General features: G+C 61.4%; 2 protein-coding genes across 3 annotated transcripts in view; both read right to left on the reverse strand.

The window, feature by feature from the left end:
* LOC111150102 (ankyrin repeat domain 13D) lies at positions 1–10,068 on the reverse strand. Of its 2 annotated transcripts, XM_022507451.1 has the most exons (15): positions 9,885–10,068; positions 9,231–9,366; positions 8,990–9,114; positions 8,211–8,256; positions 7,978–8,121; positions 7,521–7,710; positions 3,419–3,485; positions 2,938–3,019; positions 2,651–2,712; positions 2,417–2,547; positions 1,340–1,497; positions 1,129–1,245; positions 886–1,049; positions 720–805; positions 1–369 (listed from the first exon to the last, which is right to left on the reverse strand). In XM_022507451.1, exons 1-15 carry the CDS (start codon positions 9,972–9,974, stop codon positions 156–158), a joined length of 1,812 nt encoding a protein of 603 aa, XP_022363159.1. In that variant the 5' UTR covers positions 9,975–10,068; the 3' UTR covers positions 1–155. The 2 variants fall into 2 exon arrangements, with proteins under 2 accessions (XP_022363159.1, XP_022363160.1); XM_022507452.1 differs by having other exon boundaries at positions 8,990–9,106; positions 9,231–9,952.
* Positions 10,069–12,757: 2,689 nt separating this feature from the next.
* Positions 12,758–15,003, reverse strand: part of LOC111149447 (G protein-coupled receptor kinase 2) — a 19,252-nt gene continuing 17,006 nt past the window's right edge. The window contains exons 18-21 of the mRNA XM_022506534.1: positions 14,724–14,886; positions 14,419–14,555; positions 14,206–14,319; positions 12,758–14,071 (exon numbers count right to left, since the gene is read on the reverse strand). Coding sequence (XP_022362242.1) covers positions 13,907–14,071; positions 14,206–14,319; positions 14,419–14,555; positions 14,724–14,886 — 579 coding nt within the window. The 3' untranslated portion in view covers positions 12,758–13,906. The remainder of the gene's footprint in view (positions 14,072–14,205; positions 14,320–14,418; positions 14,556–14,723; positions 14,887–15,003) is intronic.

Consider the following 15,003-nt stretch of genomic DNA (forward strand, 5'->3'; position numbering starts at 1 on the left):
TGCTGCTGAAAGTCTCTTTATTTCCACCAAGGTCTCCACTGCAGGCCGACCTCCAGGGCTCCAGGCCCCAAGCTCAGCAGCAGAGAGTTTATAAATAAATAAGTTACAAAAGCAGGTGGGGAGCAACCCAGACAGCCCTCCCAGGGCCTCGGTGCTCAGTGCTCAGTGAGCGAGAGCTGCAGGATCCTCTCTAAGTCCTCCTCCTCCTGCTGGCCCCGTCGTTCCCGCTCCTCCTGCTCCCTCGAGGACAACTCCAGGGCCAGGCGAAGCTGTTCCTCAAAGCTTGGGGGGGCCGGGGCTGGGGGTGTCCTGTGAGGGGATTCTGGGCCACTGGGCTCTGTGGACATCCGCAGGCTTTCTTGGAGGGCCCTTCCAGACAAGGCATGAGAGGGAGGGCAGACCAGTGAGCACTGGGGCAGGTGGGGGGAAAGGCTAAGGGCAGGGTCAAGGCTACGGAGGTTATACAAGGGCAAGGAGAGGGTGGCTGGGACGCGGGGTTAGGGGCCCTGTCTCCCCCATCTTCATGCTCCCTTCGGTGGTAGGCAGCACTGCTCACGAAAGGCGGCCCTGAAGAGGGCATGGGATCCATAGACCCGCGCCTCCCCACTCCCCACCGCCACCAGCCAAGGACCCCCCCCCCCCCCCCCCCCCCCGGCTGGCAGCCTCCTCGGGGAAGGACAGGCCGAGACATCGTCCTGGTAGGTCCTGGAGGGCCTCACCGCTCCAGCTGAAGCTGCTCCTCGTAAGCGGCGGCCTGGGCAGGAGCCCCGGGCCGGGTGTTGGTCAGCGCTTCCCAGACGGTCACCTGCAGCAGACGAAGCCTGGAGCTGTCACGCCGGCTGCCCCTGCCAGCACCCAGGGGGGCTGGGCCTGCCCGCATCCCACCTGCTCGGCCTCTGCGCCCGCCTCCAGCAGGCTCTGCTGGATGGCAAACTGCAGCAGGTCGTCGTCCTCGTCGCGGAGGGGCTCGCTGCGCTCCGCGCCCAGCACGCTGTACCCCTCGGGCACCTCGAACACGGCGGGGTCCACCTCGCACGGGAAAGGGCTCCCTGTGCAGGAGGAGGGCTGCACTCAGCCCCGGGGCTCGGGGCCCAGGGGAGTGGGGCGGCCTCCCTGCCGCGCAGGTACCTGATCCTGGGCCGCCGGAGCTGGAGGCCGGCACCCACACGGAGCTCAGGGGCTCGTCGCAGCCGCACAGGTTGCTGAAGGTGATGCGGGCGTTGAGCACGTGGAAAAGAGGAATCTCTGTGAGGAGGCAGTGAGCCTGAGCCACCGAGCCACTGAGCCCCCGGGGCCAGCGGCCGCCCCCCCGCCCCTGGGGCCGCAGGCCGGTCCTCACCAATCTTGACCGGGAAGCCAGGGGGGAGGCGCAGGGTGATGAAGTCACGCAGCTTGGCAAAGTGGGCGTTGCTGATGGCCATCAGGTCAATGATGGGTGTCACCTGGTCACCCAGGGAGAGCGGGTGCTCCTCACTCAGCCACAGCGTGGCCTTGAACCTGTACAGGACGTCAAGGACCCTCTGGTGGCTGGTCTGCTAAGGCTCACCCGCCCTGGACACCTGCTTTACTCACGCCCTCTGCCAAGCCTGAGCTGGCTTCCTGTCCGCACCTGCCTCCCCACCTGCCTCCCCCGGGAGCTTATGTCCTTCTGGCCCTACTGCCCCAGCCGTCCCCCCAGGGTGGGACCCTGAGCCCAGGTTGGGGCCTAGGGGAGCCTCAGCTCGTCTGGATGAGGCGGGCAGGGCCTGGCTACTGGCTTCAGTCAGGGCCTCCTCCACAGCCCCGTCCTCCTCATTGGCCCACAGCCGCCCAGCACCTCACATCTGCCGTATTTTGGGGTCCAGCAAAGCCCAGAGGCCAGGACTACAGGGTCTGAAGCTCCGCTCTGCCCCTCAGTGGCTGAGTCCACCTGCAGCCCCTGGGACAGTGCTGGGCCCATCATAAGCTCTACATCCTGGCTCCTCAGATCCTCCCAGTGCCCTGGTGAGCAGGTGGCGGCCAAGTGTGACTGTTATTCTACTGAGGAGAACAGACTCTTGGAGGGGAAGACATTTCCTGGGGCCACAGAGTCAGGAGACAGTACAGCTATGAGCCCCTTCCCTCCGCCCCAAGCTGGCACTGAACAGAGAACCATAAATGGGGGGTGGTGCCGCCCGCCCATTCATTCATTCATTCGCCAAAGAAGTGTAACCAGTTCTCTGGGCCCAGCCCTGAGCTGGGTGCCAACAACCGCAGATAAGCAGACTTGACCCCTGTCCCCAAGGAGGAGAACCTAGCAGGAAGCCAGCTGGGTGAGTGGGTCTCCCCACTCTGGTGGGCCCCATGTGTGACAGGAGTCTGTAAGGGCTCAGGGGGACCATGCCACCCAGGGTCCCCATCCCTGAGGGAAGTCCCCAAGCCAGCTGCAAGACCTCACCTCTGCACCTTGCTGGACATCTCAATGGGGCGGCCGATGTTTCTCGACTCCAGGCTGAAGTTGGGATCGAAGTATTCACTGGGAGAAATGGCTGTGGGGTTGGTGGGGCTGGCGGCCTGTTGCACAGAAGCCTGGGAGGGCCCCACGACCACACTCAGTGTTCAGGAGGGTGCCTGCCTGGCCCCGCCCAGTGGGCCCCTGCCCGTGGTGCCCACCCCCCTGGGCCTGGCTCACCCCGCTGTGGGAGGAGTGCTGCTGGGCCATCCCGAGGAAGGACTGGAATGGAGTCTTCCCTCCTAAGGAGAAAGGGTGGAGCCCTTGAGGAGACTTTGGGCCACTGCCCCCAGACTGTCCCCCCCCGCCACACCCCCCATCCACTCCGGGAGCCTCCTGTCAGGTGGGAGACAGAACACATGGGAACGGGGAGGCCTCCCAGCTTGTCCCAGACGTTGCGGCCCCGAGCCCAGACCAGGGACCCCAGCATGCGGCGGGAGGCAGCAGGCAGGCGCACCTGGGTTTACCTTTGCTCCTTGACTTGTCCTGGTCTGAGAGGTGCTCCGTGCGGGTGCGTGTCACCAGCTCCACATTGGTGGCACTGTATACCTGGGGAGCAGGGGGGACACGGCAGGAGCTGAGGGCTCAGAGCCTGTTCCCCACACTCAGCCTCACCAGTGCAGGACCCACGTCCTCCTCTGCAGGGACAGACAGGCTCTCGCCCCCCACCACGGAGGAGGTGGTGGCTCTGAACCGTGGGGACTCAGTCGTGAGGGGAAAGCACTCCTCGTGTCATCTCGGTAACTGGGGTCAGGGCCCGTGCTGGGGTGATCCCTAACGTGCTCGGCGGGGCCTGGGCACTCGGGCCCCCCTGAGTTCCCACGGCCGCACCGGGCTCCCAGAGCCCACGGGCTGCGCTGTCTCTCCTCCACGTGGGTGGATGTGGAGAAACGGAGGAGCTCCTGGGCCTCGTCTCCTACCCCAGCCCCCACCACTAGCCTCTCCTGCCTTGGCCTCGTAGCCGCTAACGGTTTCCATCTTCTCAGACCGCCAGCCCCAGATACCACATTTGTTCCTGCAACAGACCAAACAGGAGCTCGTGAGGGCCGGTGCCCCTCGACCCTAGCCAGCGCCTCCCTTCTCTCTCCCTTCCAGAGACCCCTTCCAATTCGCCTTCCCATTGTGAAACACAAGGGCCTTGCGGAGGATGCCTGGACAGCCGGGGACACTCGAACAGGGACTGGGCACTAAACGGTACTGAGAAATTATCAGTAACTTTGGTAGGCGTGATAATGGTGTTGGGGCTGGCTTTATAAACCTCCTGATTGGTTAGAGTCACGTGCAGAAGCATTTACTGTTAAAGTGACGTGACATCTGGGAGGTGCTTTAAAAATAGTCGAGGGAAGGGGCGCTGGGGGTGTCTCAGTGGGTTAAGCATCTGATTTCAGCTCAGGTCATGGTCCTGGGGTCCTGGGATCGAGCCCTGCTCACTGGGGGTCGGCCTGTCCCTCTCCCTCTGCCCCTCCCCGCACCTGTGCTCTCTCTCATTCTCTCTCTCAAGGAAATAAAATCTTAAAAAAAAAAAAAAAAGTCCAGGGGCGCCTGGGTGGTTCAGTGGGTTAAGCCTCTGCCTTCAGCTCAGGTCATGATCTCAGGGTCCTGGGATCGAGCCCCGCACTGGGCTCTCTGCTTGGTGGGGAGCCTGCTTCCCCTGCTTCTCTCTCTGCCTGCCTCTCTGCCTCCTTGTGATCTCTCTGTCAAACAAATAAATAAAATCTTTAAAAAAAAAAAGTTGGGGCGCCTGGGTGGCTCAGTGGGTTAAAGCCTCTGACTTCGGCTCGGGTCATGATTCCAGGGTCCTGGAATGGAGCCCCACATCAGGCTCTCTGCTCAGCAGGGAGCCTGCTTCCTCCTCTCTCTCTCTCTCTCTCTGCCTGCCTCTCTGCCTACTTGTGATCTCTCAAATAAATAAATAAAATCTTCAAAAAAAAAAAAAAAAAGTCCAGGGAAGGGGCGCCTGGGGGGTTCCGTCAGCTGAGCGTCCAACTCTTGATTTTGGCTGCAGTCATGATCTCGGGGTCATGAGACTGAGTCCCGTATTGGGCTCCACGGTGGGCACGAAGCCTGCTTAAGATTCTCTCACTCTCTGCCCTTCCCCCACCTCTCGCTCCCTCTCTAAAAATAAAATAAAGTAGTCCAAAGAAAAAAAGGAAAAAGCAAGGAAGGACAGGTTCAACCAGACTGACAGAACACCCGTAAGGGTTAAAGCTGGGCGATGAGGACATCCTATTCTCTCTTCTTTCACACGTGTTTGAAGTTTCCCAGAATAAAAAGTGAAAAATAAAAATGTGTCTGAATCAACGATAATGGCTGCGAGACATCAATACCCCACTTTTGATCATGGTTATAGGACAAGGAGACAAAAGATCAACAAGGAAACAGAAGACTTGAACAACCCTGTAAACCAGACTTAATAGACTTTCTTAGAACACTCCACCCAAGAAGAACAGAACACACATTCTTCTCAGGTGCACATGGACCGTTCTTCGGGATGGACCACATGCTAGGCCATAAAAGAAGCCTCAACAAAACCGAAAGGAGAAAAGTCATACAAAGTATGTTCTCCAAATGCAAGAGAATGAAGTAAGAAACCAATAAAAGAATAAAGATCTGGGAAACTCACAAATGTGTAGAAAGTAAACACACTCCTAAAAAAAACCCCCAAGGGTCAATGAATAAACCAAAAGAGAAATCAGAAAATGCTTTGAGAGAAGTGGAAGTAAAGATAAAATACTCAAAACTTGTGGGATGCAGCGAAAGCAGTGGTTAGAGGGAAATTTAGAACTCTAAATGACAACATTGAGAAAAAAAATGAAAGACCTAAGTAAGTGGGAAATGATCACACGGTCTTGGGAGAAGACACTCAACATTGCCAAGAGGACAGCACGCCCCAAACTGAGTCACAGATTCTACGCAAACCCTGTTAGGATCCCACCTGGCGGGGCGCCTGGGTGGTTCAGTGGGTTAAGCCTCTGCCTTCGGCTCAGGTCATGATCTCAGGGTCCTGGGATCGAGCCCCACATTGGGGTCTCTGCTCAGCGAGAGCCTGCTTCCCACCCCAACCCCCCCGCCCCCCTGTCACTCCGAAAAAAAAAAAAAAAAAATCTTTAAAAAAAAAAAAAAAATCCCACCTGGCAACTTCTTGGTAGAAACTGACAAAATGGATCTGGAATTCCTATGAAATTGCAAGGGACCCAGAATACCCAAAATAATCGTGAGCAAGAAGAACCAAGTCAAAATGCTCACACTTTCCGATTTCAAAACTTACCATAAGGAACAGTTACTAAGACAGTGCGGTACTAGCACGAGGACTGACATCTAGGCCGGCGGACTAGAACTGAGAGTCCAGAAATAAACCCACACATCTGTGGTCGCCTGATCTGCCCCAAGTGTGCCAAACCCATTCAATGAGAGGGAGCAGTCTTTTGCACACATGGTGCTGGGACAAGCGGGTCCACCCGCAAAACAATGAAGTCGGATCCTTTCATCACACCATACACACAACGTTAATTCAAAATGGATCAAAGACCAAAATGTAAGAGCTAACCCTATAAAGCTCTCAGGAGAAAACACAGGAGAAATCTCTGTGACTCTAGATTAGACAAAATATTGTCAGATAGGATGCCGGAGGAACAGGCAACGAGAGGAAAAAAAAAATGCATAAATTGTATTTCACGAAAATTAAAAGTGTTCAAAGGACACAGTCAAGAGAGTGAAAGGTCAGCCCACAGAGCGGGAGAAAATACTTGCAAATCATATACCTGAGATGGAACTTAGATCTAGAATATGCAAAGAACTCCTGCAACTCAACGGTAAAAAGAGAACACAATTTTTTAAATGCGCAAAGGATCTGAATAGACACATCCCCCAAAAAACAGCTATAATTGGCCAATGAGCACATGAAAAGGTTCTCCACATTATTCATCATGAAGGAAATGCAAATCACAGTGTGACGAAATACCCCTTCTCACACCCACTAGGGTGGTTATAATCCAAAAATAAGTAAATGGACACCAGCGCCGGTGAGGACACGAAGGAAATGGAACCCTTGTCCCCTGGGGCCAGGGGACGGAAAATGGGGCAGCCCCCTTGGTAAACAGTCTGACAGTTCTTCAAGCAATTAAACATCTGGTTTCCAGATGACCTAGCAATTCTACTCCCCAGTATACACCTGAGAGAAATGAAAACCATGTCTACACAAAGCCTCGTATATGAATGTTTACAGAAACATTCATAAAGGCGAAACGTGGAAACAATCCTGGTGTCCGTCAGTAGGTGAGTGAATAATTAAAATGTGAGCGAGGCACACAATGGACAGCAATCCAAGGAGTGAGGCAGGTGCACAGTACAGCCTGGGTGAGGTCTGAAAACGTTCTCGGGGAAAGAGGTCACACGAGACCACTGGTGCACGATTCCGCTCAGGGGAGAGTCCAGAATCGGGAAATCTCCAGGGAAAGTGAGTCAGTGGTTGCCTAGGGCTGGGGAAGGGGGTGAGGGCAAGGGAGCTGGTGGGGCATTTCTGCAAACACTAAAAACCACTGAATCGCACTTTCAGTAGGTGAACTGTTCACGATATGAAATTATATTCCGATAAAGCTGTTTGTTTGTTTCGTTTGTTTGTTTTTCAAAAAGGTATTTCTGAAGTCTGTTCCAGGAACTGGGACATATGTTGTCAGAGAGAGAACAGCCTGGCCGGTAGGGTCGGACTCCTAGGCTACCCACAAAGGACTCTGGCCCAGAAACTGCCAGACTACTGAGAAACCCATACTGGGGCAAAGAGCTGCCCTGAACCACAGCCTAGAGTCCTTGTTGTGATGGGAAGACACACGAGGACAGAAGTCAAGACGCTGGGCCTCCCTGACCTAGCCTCCGCCCCAGGAAGACAGCTGCCCTTGGGCAGGCGTGCAGGGGCCCGAAGGGACATGCAGGTGGTCTGGGTGGGACCCCGGGCCTGCAGGGACCCCTGCCCCAACCTGAGCAGCCTCCATGAGTGGCTCACCCTCCCCGAGGCCTGAACCAGGGCCCACGGTGGGGCCAGGCCCCAACTGACCTCTCGAAGGCCACATGGCGCGTGTCCAGGTGGGTGGAGACGATAGGAGAGGTGAGCCGGCTGGCCACGTGCTCCTCACTGGGTCGCATGGCGGCCAGCAGCGCTTCCGGCTCGTGCAGGGCGAGCTCCAGCGTCTCGGTGTGCACCACCTGCCGGTCGTGGTCCACTTCCATCACCAAGGCTCCTGCCTCTGCCCACCGGCACGGGTGCGTGAGGGGCGCAAGTCAGTGCCAGGCCCCAGACGGCGGGGAAAGGGCCACCGTGGTGCTCGTGGCCACCGGCTGCTAAGTGGGCCAGGCCCCAGCCCCCTGGGTCCCCTCCACCCTCAACCTCCGTTTCCACAGAGTAGAGGAAAAGAACAGCACCGTCCTCACAGGCCACGGGAGAGTCCGGGAGCAGGAAGGCGGTGGCCCGCCTCACGCCCGCAGCGAGTGCCCCGGAGTCCCCCAGAGCTCACCCCGGCCCTTGAAGATAAAGCTCCGCCTGCCGCGCTGCCAGGTCATGTGCTCGAAGCCCAGCAGACTGGTGTCCACCCGCAGGCTCTCCCCCCGCTTCCACACTCGGTACACGTCACTCGGGCACATCTTGGACACGAGAGGCACTGTGGGGAGGACGGGGATCACCATGGTTCTCTCCCATAGATTTCCACCTGCCCCTCAGGCCCCTGGAAGCCAAGAGGTCCTCACTCACCCCAGCTGGTGAACTCCCACTTCATCTCCACGTAGAAATCGGGAGCCTGAGATAGACCAGAGCAGCTGAGGGGGCCAGGCGCGGAGGACCCGCGGGCCTAGGCAGCTCCTGATCTGCAGCCCCGCTCTGGGAGTCCAGCCCGTGGGCAAGTCTCAAAGTGCTGTGACCACACCCCACCCAGGAAACGGGCGAAGTGAGGCCCTAAAAAGGTCTCAGAAGAAACAGACTATAAGTATCTGGAGCCTGGAGGTCAGTGTCCACCTGGCCACTGGCCTGCGGAGGGACCTTGGGGGATGTTCTTGCTCCCCCTGGGTCCCAGAGTCCACATCAGTAAAGAGGGCACAATGACCCCCTCTGGGCCTGCCCCCCATGCTTGAGGAGGACAGACAGGCACTCCGGCACATCTGGCCGCAGCCACTGCGTCAGATGAAACTCTCCCCCCAGGACACAGGCATTCACCAGGAGGCCCACATCTAAAGCTCCGTGGAGATTTCTGGCACCAGGGACCCCTGACGTCGGCAACGGCCTTCCTCCTAAAGGGCCCCCATCTCACCCATCTCACCCGTGTGGGCCGGGACTCCTATTTCCTACATGACCCTGGACTGGGGTCGAGAGAGAGAGGGACGTCGTCGGCAGTGATGGGTAAGCCTGCTGCGCAGACCAAGCGAGTGGCAAGTGGCGGGTGACCAGAGGGACCGGACTGCCATGCAGTCTGTCACAGCCCCTTGATGGGGCTCCCCGCCCCTCCTGTCTGGCCACACCCCCGTGCCCAACCGTACCTGGCGGAGTTTGTTGAGTAGTTCTGGAATGCCAGCCAGCCTCTGTGTGGCCCTCTGGTAGTCCCGATACTGGAGCACCAGCTGTACCATCTCGGGGTCCCCAGTGCTGACTGCCTCCTGCAGGACTGGGGGCACCAGGCCGCTGAGGGCAGCTGCGTCGAAGGCCCCAGGCCTGGCCACTCACTGCCGCGCACCAACCCCACTGCCAGCCTCAGGGGGGCCCCTCTGCCCTCTGCAGTACCTGCCCAGCCCTGGCAGCTCTCTTTGCCCACATTGGCATTGTGTCGAAGGAGGACTCTCACCGACTCCAGGTTCCCCAGGGACACAGCCAGCTCCAGGGGAGTGCGCCCCCGGGGGTCCTCCTGTTCAATGTCGTGCTGGGGAAGATGGGACACTCAGCACAGGGCAAGTCAGGAGAAGCAAGGAGGCCACTAGGCTGAACATGGTTGGGGGTCATTGTGGGAAATAAAGACAGCGAACAGGCCATGGAAATGGCTGAGGGGAGCCTCTGTGTCCTCATGGGGGCGGGGAGCAGGTGGGAAGGCCTGCCCACCTCTCCTGCCTTCCCAGGAAGAAAGCTGGGGGTCAGGCGGTGGGCGCTGGTCAAGCAGCCTGGTCAGGGAGAGGTGCAGCCGCAGATGTCAAGAGTTTGGAGGCACCTGGGGACCAGAACCAGGCTGGCCGTCCTCACCCTGGCTCAGGGGTGGTGTGGCGCGAATTCGGGGGTTGGATGCAGTGTGAAGCGGGCAGGCGGGCGGGGCAAGGCCCAGCGCTGTAAGCCCAGGCCAGAGGCTCAAGCGAGAGGGGCAGTGACCCGGGCTTCGGCCTCCAGGGTGGAGACCGCGGCTTTGAGCGGGCTGCGCAGAGGACAGCCCGGGTGCCCGGTGGGTCTCACCTGGCGGCTGTGCAGCGCGGCCTCCAGTTCACGGTGCCGGTTCGCCCAGACGAGCCGGTGCAGCGGGAAGGTGGGGCCCGGGCCGGCCATGCTGGGCTTCAGCGCCGCATCCCGGGAGGGAGGGCGGGCGCGGCGGGGGCGACCCGGCCCCGCCTTGGCTCCAGGCCTGGTGCGGCCCCCTCGCCTCCGTCCGCGCCGAGGTGCGCCCCGCAGCCCCCGCGCGGGGAGGCAGTGGCGGCAGCGCAAGGCGGCGTGGAGGGCGGGCCGGGCGGGCCGGGCGGGCGGGGCTCGCCGGGGCGGGGCGGGGCGTCGGGCCGCGCGCCCCCTTGCCTCCCGCAGCCATGGCAACCGCAGCCCCGCCCGCGCCCGCCGGGGGCAGGCGGGGGGGCGCTGCTCAGTCGCCTTGGCAACCACGCGCGCCCTGGAAGCAGCCAGGGGCAGCTTCTTGAGGACCCCGGTCTCAGCCCGGCCCGGGTCTGCGGGGGTGGGGGTGGGGGAGTTCCTGGCGGGCGGGGCCTGGCTACGGCTCTCCCCGCAGCCTGCAGGGGGCGCCCCAGGCCTAGCGCAGACCCCTGTTTGCGGGTCCGGAAAAAGGAAGGAGGGAGGGAGTCCGGGGGCGGGGCGGTCCGGCCAGGGGCGGGGACCGGGCCCCTGGGACGCGTGCGCGCGCGTGTGCGCGTGCGTGCGCTGCGGCCCGCGATCTTGCTGTCCCCGGATTATCCGCGTTTCCCCAGCGGCCACCCAACCATGCCCCGGCCTTCCTGCCCCGGCCTTCAGACCCTGGGCACCGCGGGTACCGACTGTACCTGTGAGGGCGGCCGAGACGGGAGACCCTGGCTCCCCTTCCCATCACCTCCGAGATGTCCCTAAATGCTGGCTAGCTTCGCAGAAAGCACCTTCCCCGGGGCCCTGGGCCGGTGTCTAGTGGTGGCATGACGGGCTGGGCCCAGCCTTGCGGAGAGACGTGCGGAGAGACAGCCCCGCCGGGTCACTGGAGTCAGGGATGGGAGCACTGGGGAATGGGGCCAGTGGGCCTGGCTGGAGTCAGACCTCTCCCAGGGGACTGCCCGCCGGGAATGGTTGCCTTCCCCCACCGCACAGATCCCTTCTGCAGAGGCTGCACTCGGCTGCCAGTGTCAGGAACGGAAGGAGAGTTTGGACATCAGGCCGGCCTTCCACCCACAGCGGAACTAGGGTGCAGGCCTCAGCTGCCTGAGCTCTGTCCTTACCCCCAGCCTCAGCCTGGAGTCTGGTGTTGGTGGGTGGCAGGGCAGCTGCCGGGCTGGGCCAGGGCTGACCCTCTGGTCTCAGGCTCCCTATTGGTAAAATAACCAACTACGTATTTTGATCTAAAAGTTTGAGCCGCGTCTGTGCGGGGAGGGCCTGGCTGCCGTTTTCCGCCGGCCAGGCGGCTCCCGTGCTATCTGGGATCTCTTTGCTACTCCGCCCCGTGGTGTCATCAGGTCACTGTTAAGTCCTTGGCTCTAGAGCAGCTTGAAGGCCTCTGAATGTCCAGAACTGGACACTAGGCCACCCTACCCTACGGCAGCCCACTCCAGCCTCTACCTTCCTTGTAAAGGGCTCTCCCCTCCCCCAGTTTCTTCAACCCAAATCTAAGGGCACGTTGTCTTGCCAGGCCCCTCCTAACTTGTGCAGTGTTGAACACACCTCTCCGCCCTCTTTTTCCCAGGGTACACTCCCTGGCTGTCCTCTGAACATGCCATAGACCTCCCTGTGGACCCTCCCTGTGGACTCCTACCTCTCTCTTGTCCCCAAATGGGGCCCATTCCTGGTGGGCCGTGTTCTTCTTCTCTTTGTATTTCTTCCCTGCACAAGCAGTGGCCCCTAGCCTGTCTCCCTGCCTCCTATCCTGTGCCTCCCTCCCTGCATCATGGGTGTCCCTCAGCACTTGTTCTACAGTCCTCATCACCAGGCCTGTCCAGAGCCTCCAGGGACTTCCCAGAACCTATCCAAGTTCAGACCCCACGTCCATTTGTATCTTCATCGCAGTGTGCGCCCCAGGCTCTGGGCCAGATTTAGCCTGCTTTTCAGAGCCTCCCAGGCAGCTCCTTCCCACAGTGCTCCTAACCTAAGCCACTCCTGACTGCCTGGCCATTCCCTGCATCGGGAAGCTCCTTCCCGACTCCCCACCCTAATGCCACCTGCAGGCCCAGCTCAAGGGCCTTTCCCTCACAAGACTCAGCCTCTACCTCCAGAGCATCCCAACCGCAGCAGCCTTCCTTCTCCACCTGCCATGCTGTGCTCTGCATGTAGGCCGTTCACCCCTGCCCAGCAGAGCACTGCACGGAGTGGACAGCAACAGACATCCGGAGGGGCCTGGAGGGCCAGGATATGGGGGAACCGAACTTGAGCAGAACCTCCAGGTAAAGGCCCAATGCTGAGGCATCTCTTGGGCCCCAGGGACCCCGGGGCAGGGCTGTGCAGCAAGGCAAGAGAGGAGGCGGAAGCCAGGCAGGTCCAAGGGCCCAGAGGCCGCCGTGTGTCCCCAAGAGCAGAGGCACTTGTCTGACTGCTTGGAAGGTGTCCTCAGCACAATGCCTGGCCAGCCGGGGTGCCCAGTCAGCCAGCCCACACAAGGACAGCCAGGACCGAACCGCAGGCACACCCTCCTGCCTCCCTGGACAGCAGGCGGAAGACCCCTTCTGCTCCCCTAGGGTGGGAGGATGAGCTGGGAGCCGGGGTGGGAGAGCAGTGGAGCAAAGGGCTGGGCCTGGGCAGGCTGGCCCCGGATGCCTGCCACCGCCATGGAGGGGACCCGGTGCCACCAACACCCTCTCCCCTCAGACCCCGGCCCAGTGGTAGCTGGAAACAGGCAGTGGTCATCAGGCACAAAAGAATCAGACACAGACAAGTCAGGCACCATTTTTTATAAAAACGCATAGTCTCATTTTCCACTCTTTAAAATCACATTCAAAAATCGGCAAAGGAACGCCCCGGGGAGTGAGTAGATGGGAGGGGAGGGCGCGCCAACCCAGCCCCAGGGGGAGAAGGCGCGACACCACACACGGCAGCGTGACTGGCACAAGGGGGCATGCGGCGGGCGGGGTGGCGCCCCATGGGCAGTGGCACTGACGGGACATGGGGCTATGGGGCTAGACAGCCCGGGGGGAGCACACTGACCGGCCAGGGGTGGCGAGGGCTGGCCCCACCCGGCCCCTCTCGCTGTGCTGCCCGGCCTGTCCATGCTGCTCCCCTCTGGTCCTGGGCAGACGAGGCCTGGCCCAACCCAGGAGGGGGCGGGCAGGGGACCTCGGGGCCAAGCGAGGCCAGTGGACCACAGCCCACAGCTGCCTTTCTGTGGTCCCTGAGCCTGGGCGCTTGGGGTGGGGGAGGAAGGGGGGACTGCAGGGAGGGCAGTGGAACCTGCTGTCAAGGCCCACCCTCCCGACCAAGCCCCTTGGCGTCCGCGGACTGTGGGGATGGAGGCAGCCAGTGACACTGGGGTTCTTCCCAGGCAAGGGCACACAAGCTCAAGTCGCTGTGGTGAGGCCCTGGGGTCAGGGAGATCATGGGCCCCTCCCCCACCAACCAGCTGGAGGACAGGACAGTGCAGGACTGTGCCCCCGGTGCAGGAGGGGCTATGGTGGGAAAATTCAAGTAGTACCCCTGTGCTGCGGCCTCCCCCGGGGTGGGGGGACGCGGGGCCACCCTCAGAGCACAGCCCAGAGCCTGAGGGGGCACAACCTGGTGTGGCGTCGTCCCCGGGGAAGGGCTGGGAGGGCCGCCAGGGCTGCCGCTCTCCCCACGCCCCGCCCCCCCGCAGGAAGACACTGGGAGGGGAGACCCCCGGAGGGTCAGGGCTGAGGGTGGCTGGACAGTGGCTGGGTTGGTGGCAGCAGGAGCCAAGGCAAGCGGGGGGGCGGGGCCCCCCCCGGGGGCTGGGCCAGGCTGGGGCCACAGGAAATCACAATAATTACAAAATAAAACCTTTTCCGCTTGGCGGGAAAACAAATAATAAAAATCCGACAAAATAAATTAGAGGTTTATAAAAGGCGGGCGGGTCAGAGGCCGTTGGCGCTGCCGCGCTGGACCAGCGGCACCTTGCTCAGCTCCACGACCGGCGAGCGCGGCTTGTTCTTCATCTTGGGCACGCGCTGCACCAGCTGCTGCGCCTCGCGGTACGCGTCGCGCAGCTCCTTCTTCCACTGCACCAGCTCCGGGTCGCTCTGCGGGCGCCCGAGGGGGTGTCAGGCGTGGGGGAGGGGTGGGGGTGCAAGTCCCCCCCACCCAGCTCGTTTCCCCCCACCCCAGCCACACCCCCGCCCCCCGCCCCCCCCCCCCGCCCCCCAGCCACACTCACGTCGCACTGCAGCACGAACTGTTTGCCGCCGCGGATCTTGAGAAGGAGGCACTTCCGCTCCTTGATCTGCGTCTCCTCCACCGACTGGATCTCCTCCATGGTCAGCAGGCTCTGCTGCAAGGCGTGGCAGGGCGGGCGGGGCGGTGAGGGCGGCGGCCGGCCGGCTGGGCCAGCCACCACGCTCTCGGGGGAGCCCCCCAGCCCGCCGCTTACCGGGGCCTCGCCCTCGCCCCGCCACTCCAGCCGGTTGGGGAACAGGTAGAAGTACCGCCGCTGCCACTGGGTCAGGAAGGGGTTGCCCATCTTGGACATGTAGCCGTGCATGATGCAGTCCTTGCCCAGGGCGTAGTCTGACGCGGGACAGCGAGAGGCGGACTCAGCCAGGCCGGCCCAGGGCGGGATCCCCCGCCGGGCGCTGCCACCGCAGGCGGCTTCCCGGGACCCCGACCTGGGCCTCGCCTGGTCTCTACCATGAGCGGGGGGTGCCCACCCCACCCCCGGCGGCCCTGAACCCTCACCTTCCTCATGGCCCAACTGCTTGTTTTTGGTTTTCTTGCGGGCCTCCATTCGGTCCGTCTCAGCGTTGATGGTGTCGAAGACCGTTTCTGCCACCTCCTGCTGCCACCGCTCGGAGATGGTGAGGGGAAAGTTGCGGTAGAGCTCCTGGTCGCTGTCCAGCAACTTCAGTGAGCGGACAGGGCAGGGACAGCCGTCAGCCACGCGCCTGCCCAGCCCCAGGTTGGGGCGGGGGGGGGGGGGGGGGGGGCGGGGGGACCGGCGACGCTGAGACGGACCGAA

This window comes from Enhydra lutris, unplaced genomic scaffold (genome assembly GCF_002288905.1).
Source record: "Enhydra lutris kenyoni isolate GAN:26980312 unplaced genomic scaffold, ASM228890v2 scaffoldscaffold22, whole genome shotgun sequence".
Taxonomy (NCBI): Eukaryota; Metazoa; Chordata; class Mammalia; order Carnivora; family Mustelidae; genus Enhydra; species Enhydra lutris.

Bases quoted from the DNA above. Each gene is read 5' to 3' on its own strand.
- LOC111150102 (XM_022507451.1), bottom strand. From the start codon at position 9,974: ATGGCCGGCCCGGGCCCCACCTTCCCGCTGCACCGGCTCGTCTGGGCG. The intron at 9,115-9,230 runs GTACTGCAGAGG...TGGTGCCCCCAG, and splicing joins GAGCTGCCAGGGCTGGGCAG to TCCTGCAGGAGGCAGTCAGC. The intron at 2,713-2,937 runs GTAAACCCAGGT...CTTTCTCCTTAG, and splicing joins GGACAAGTCAAGGAGCAAAG to GAGGGAAGACTCCATTCCAG.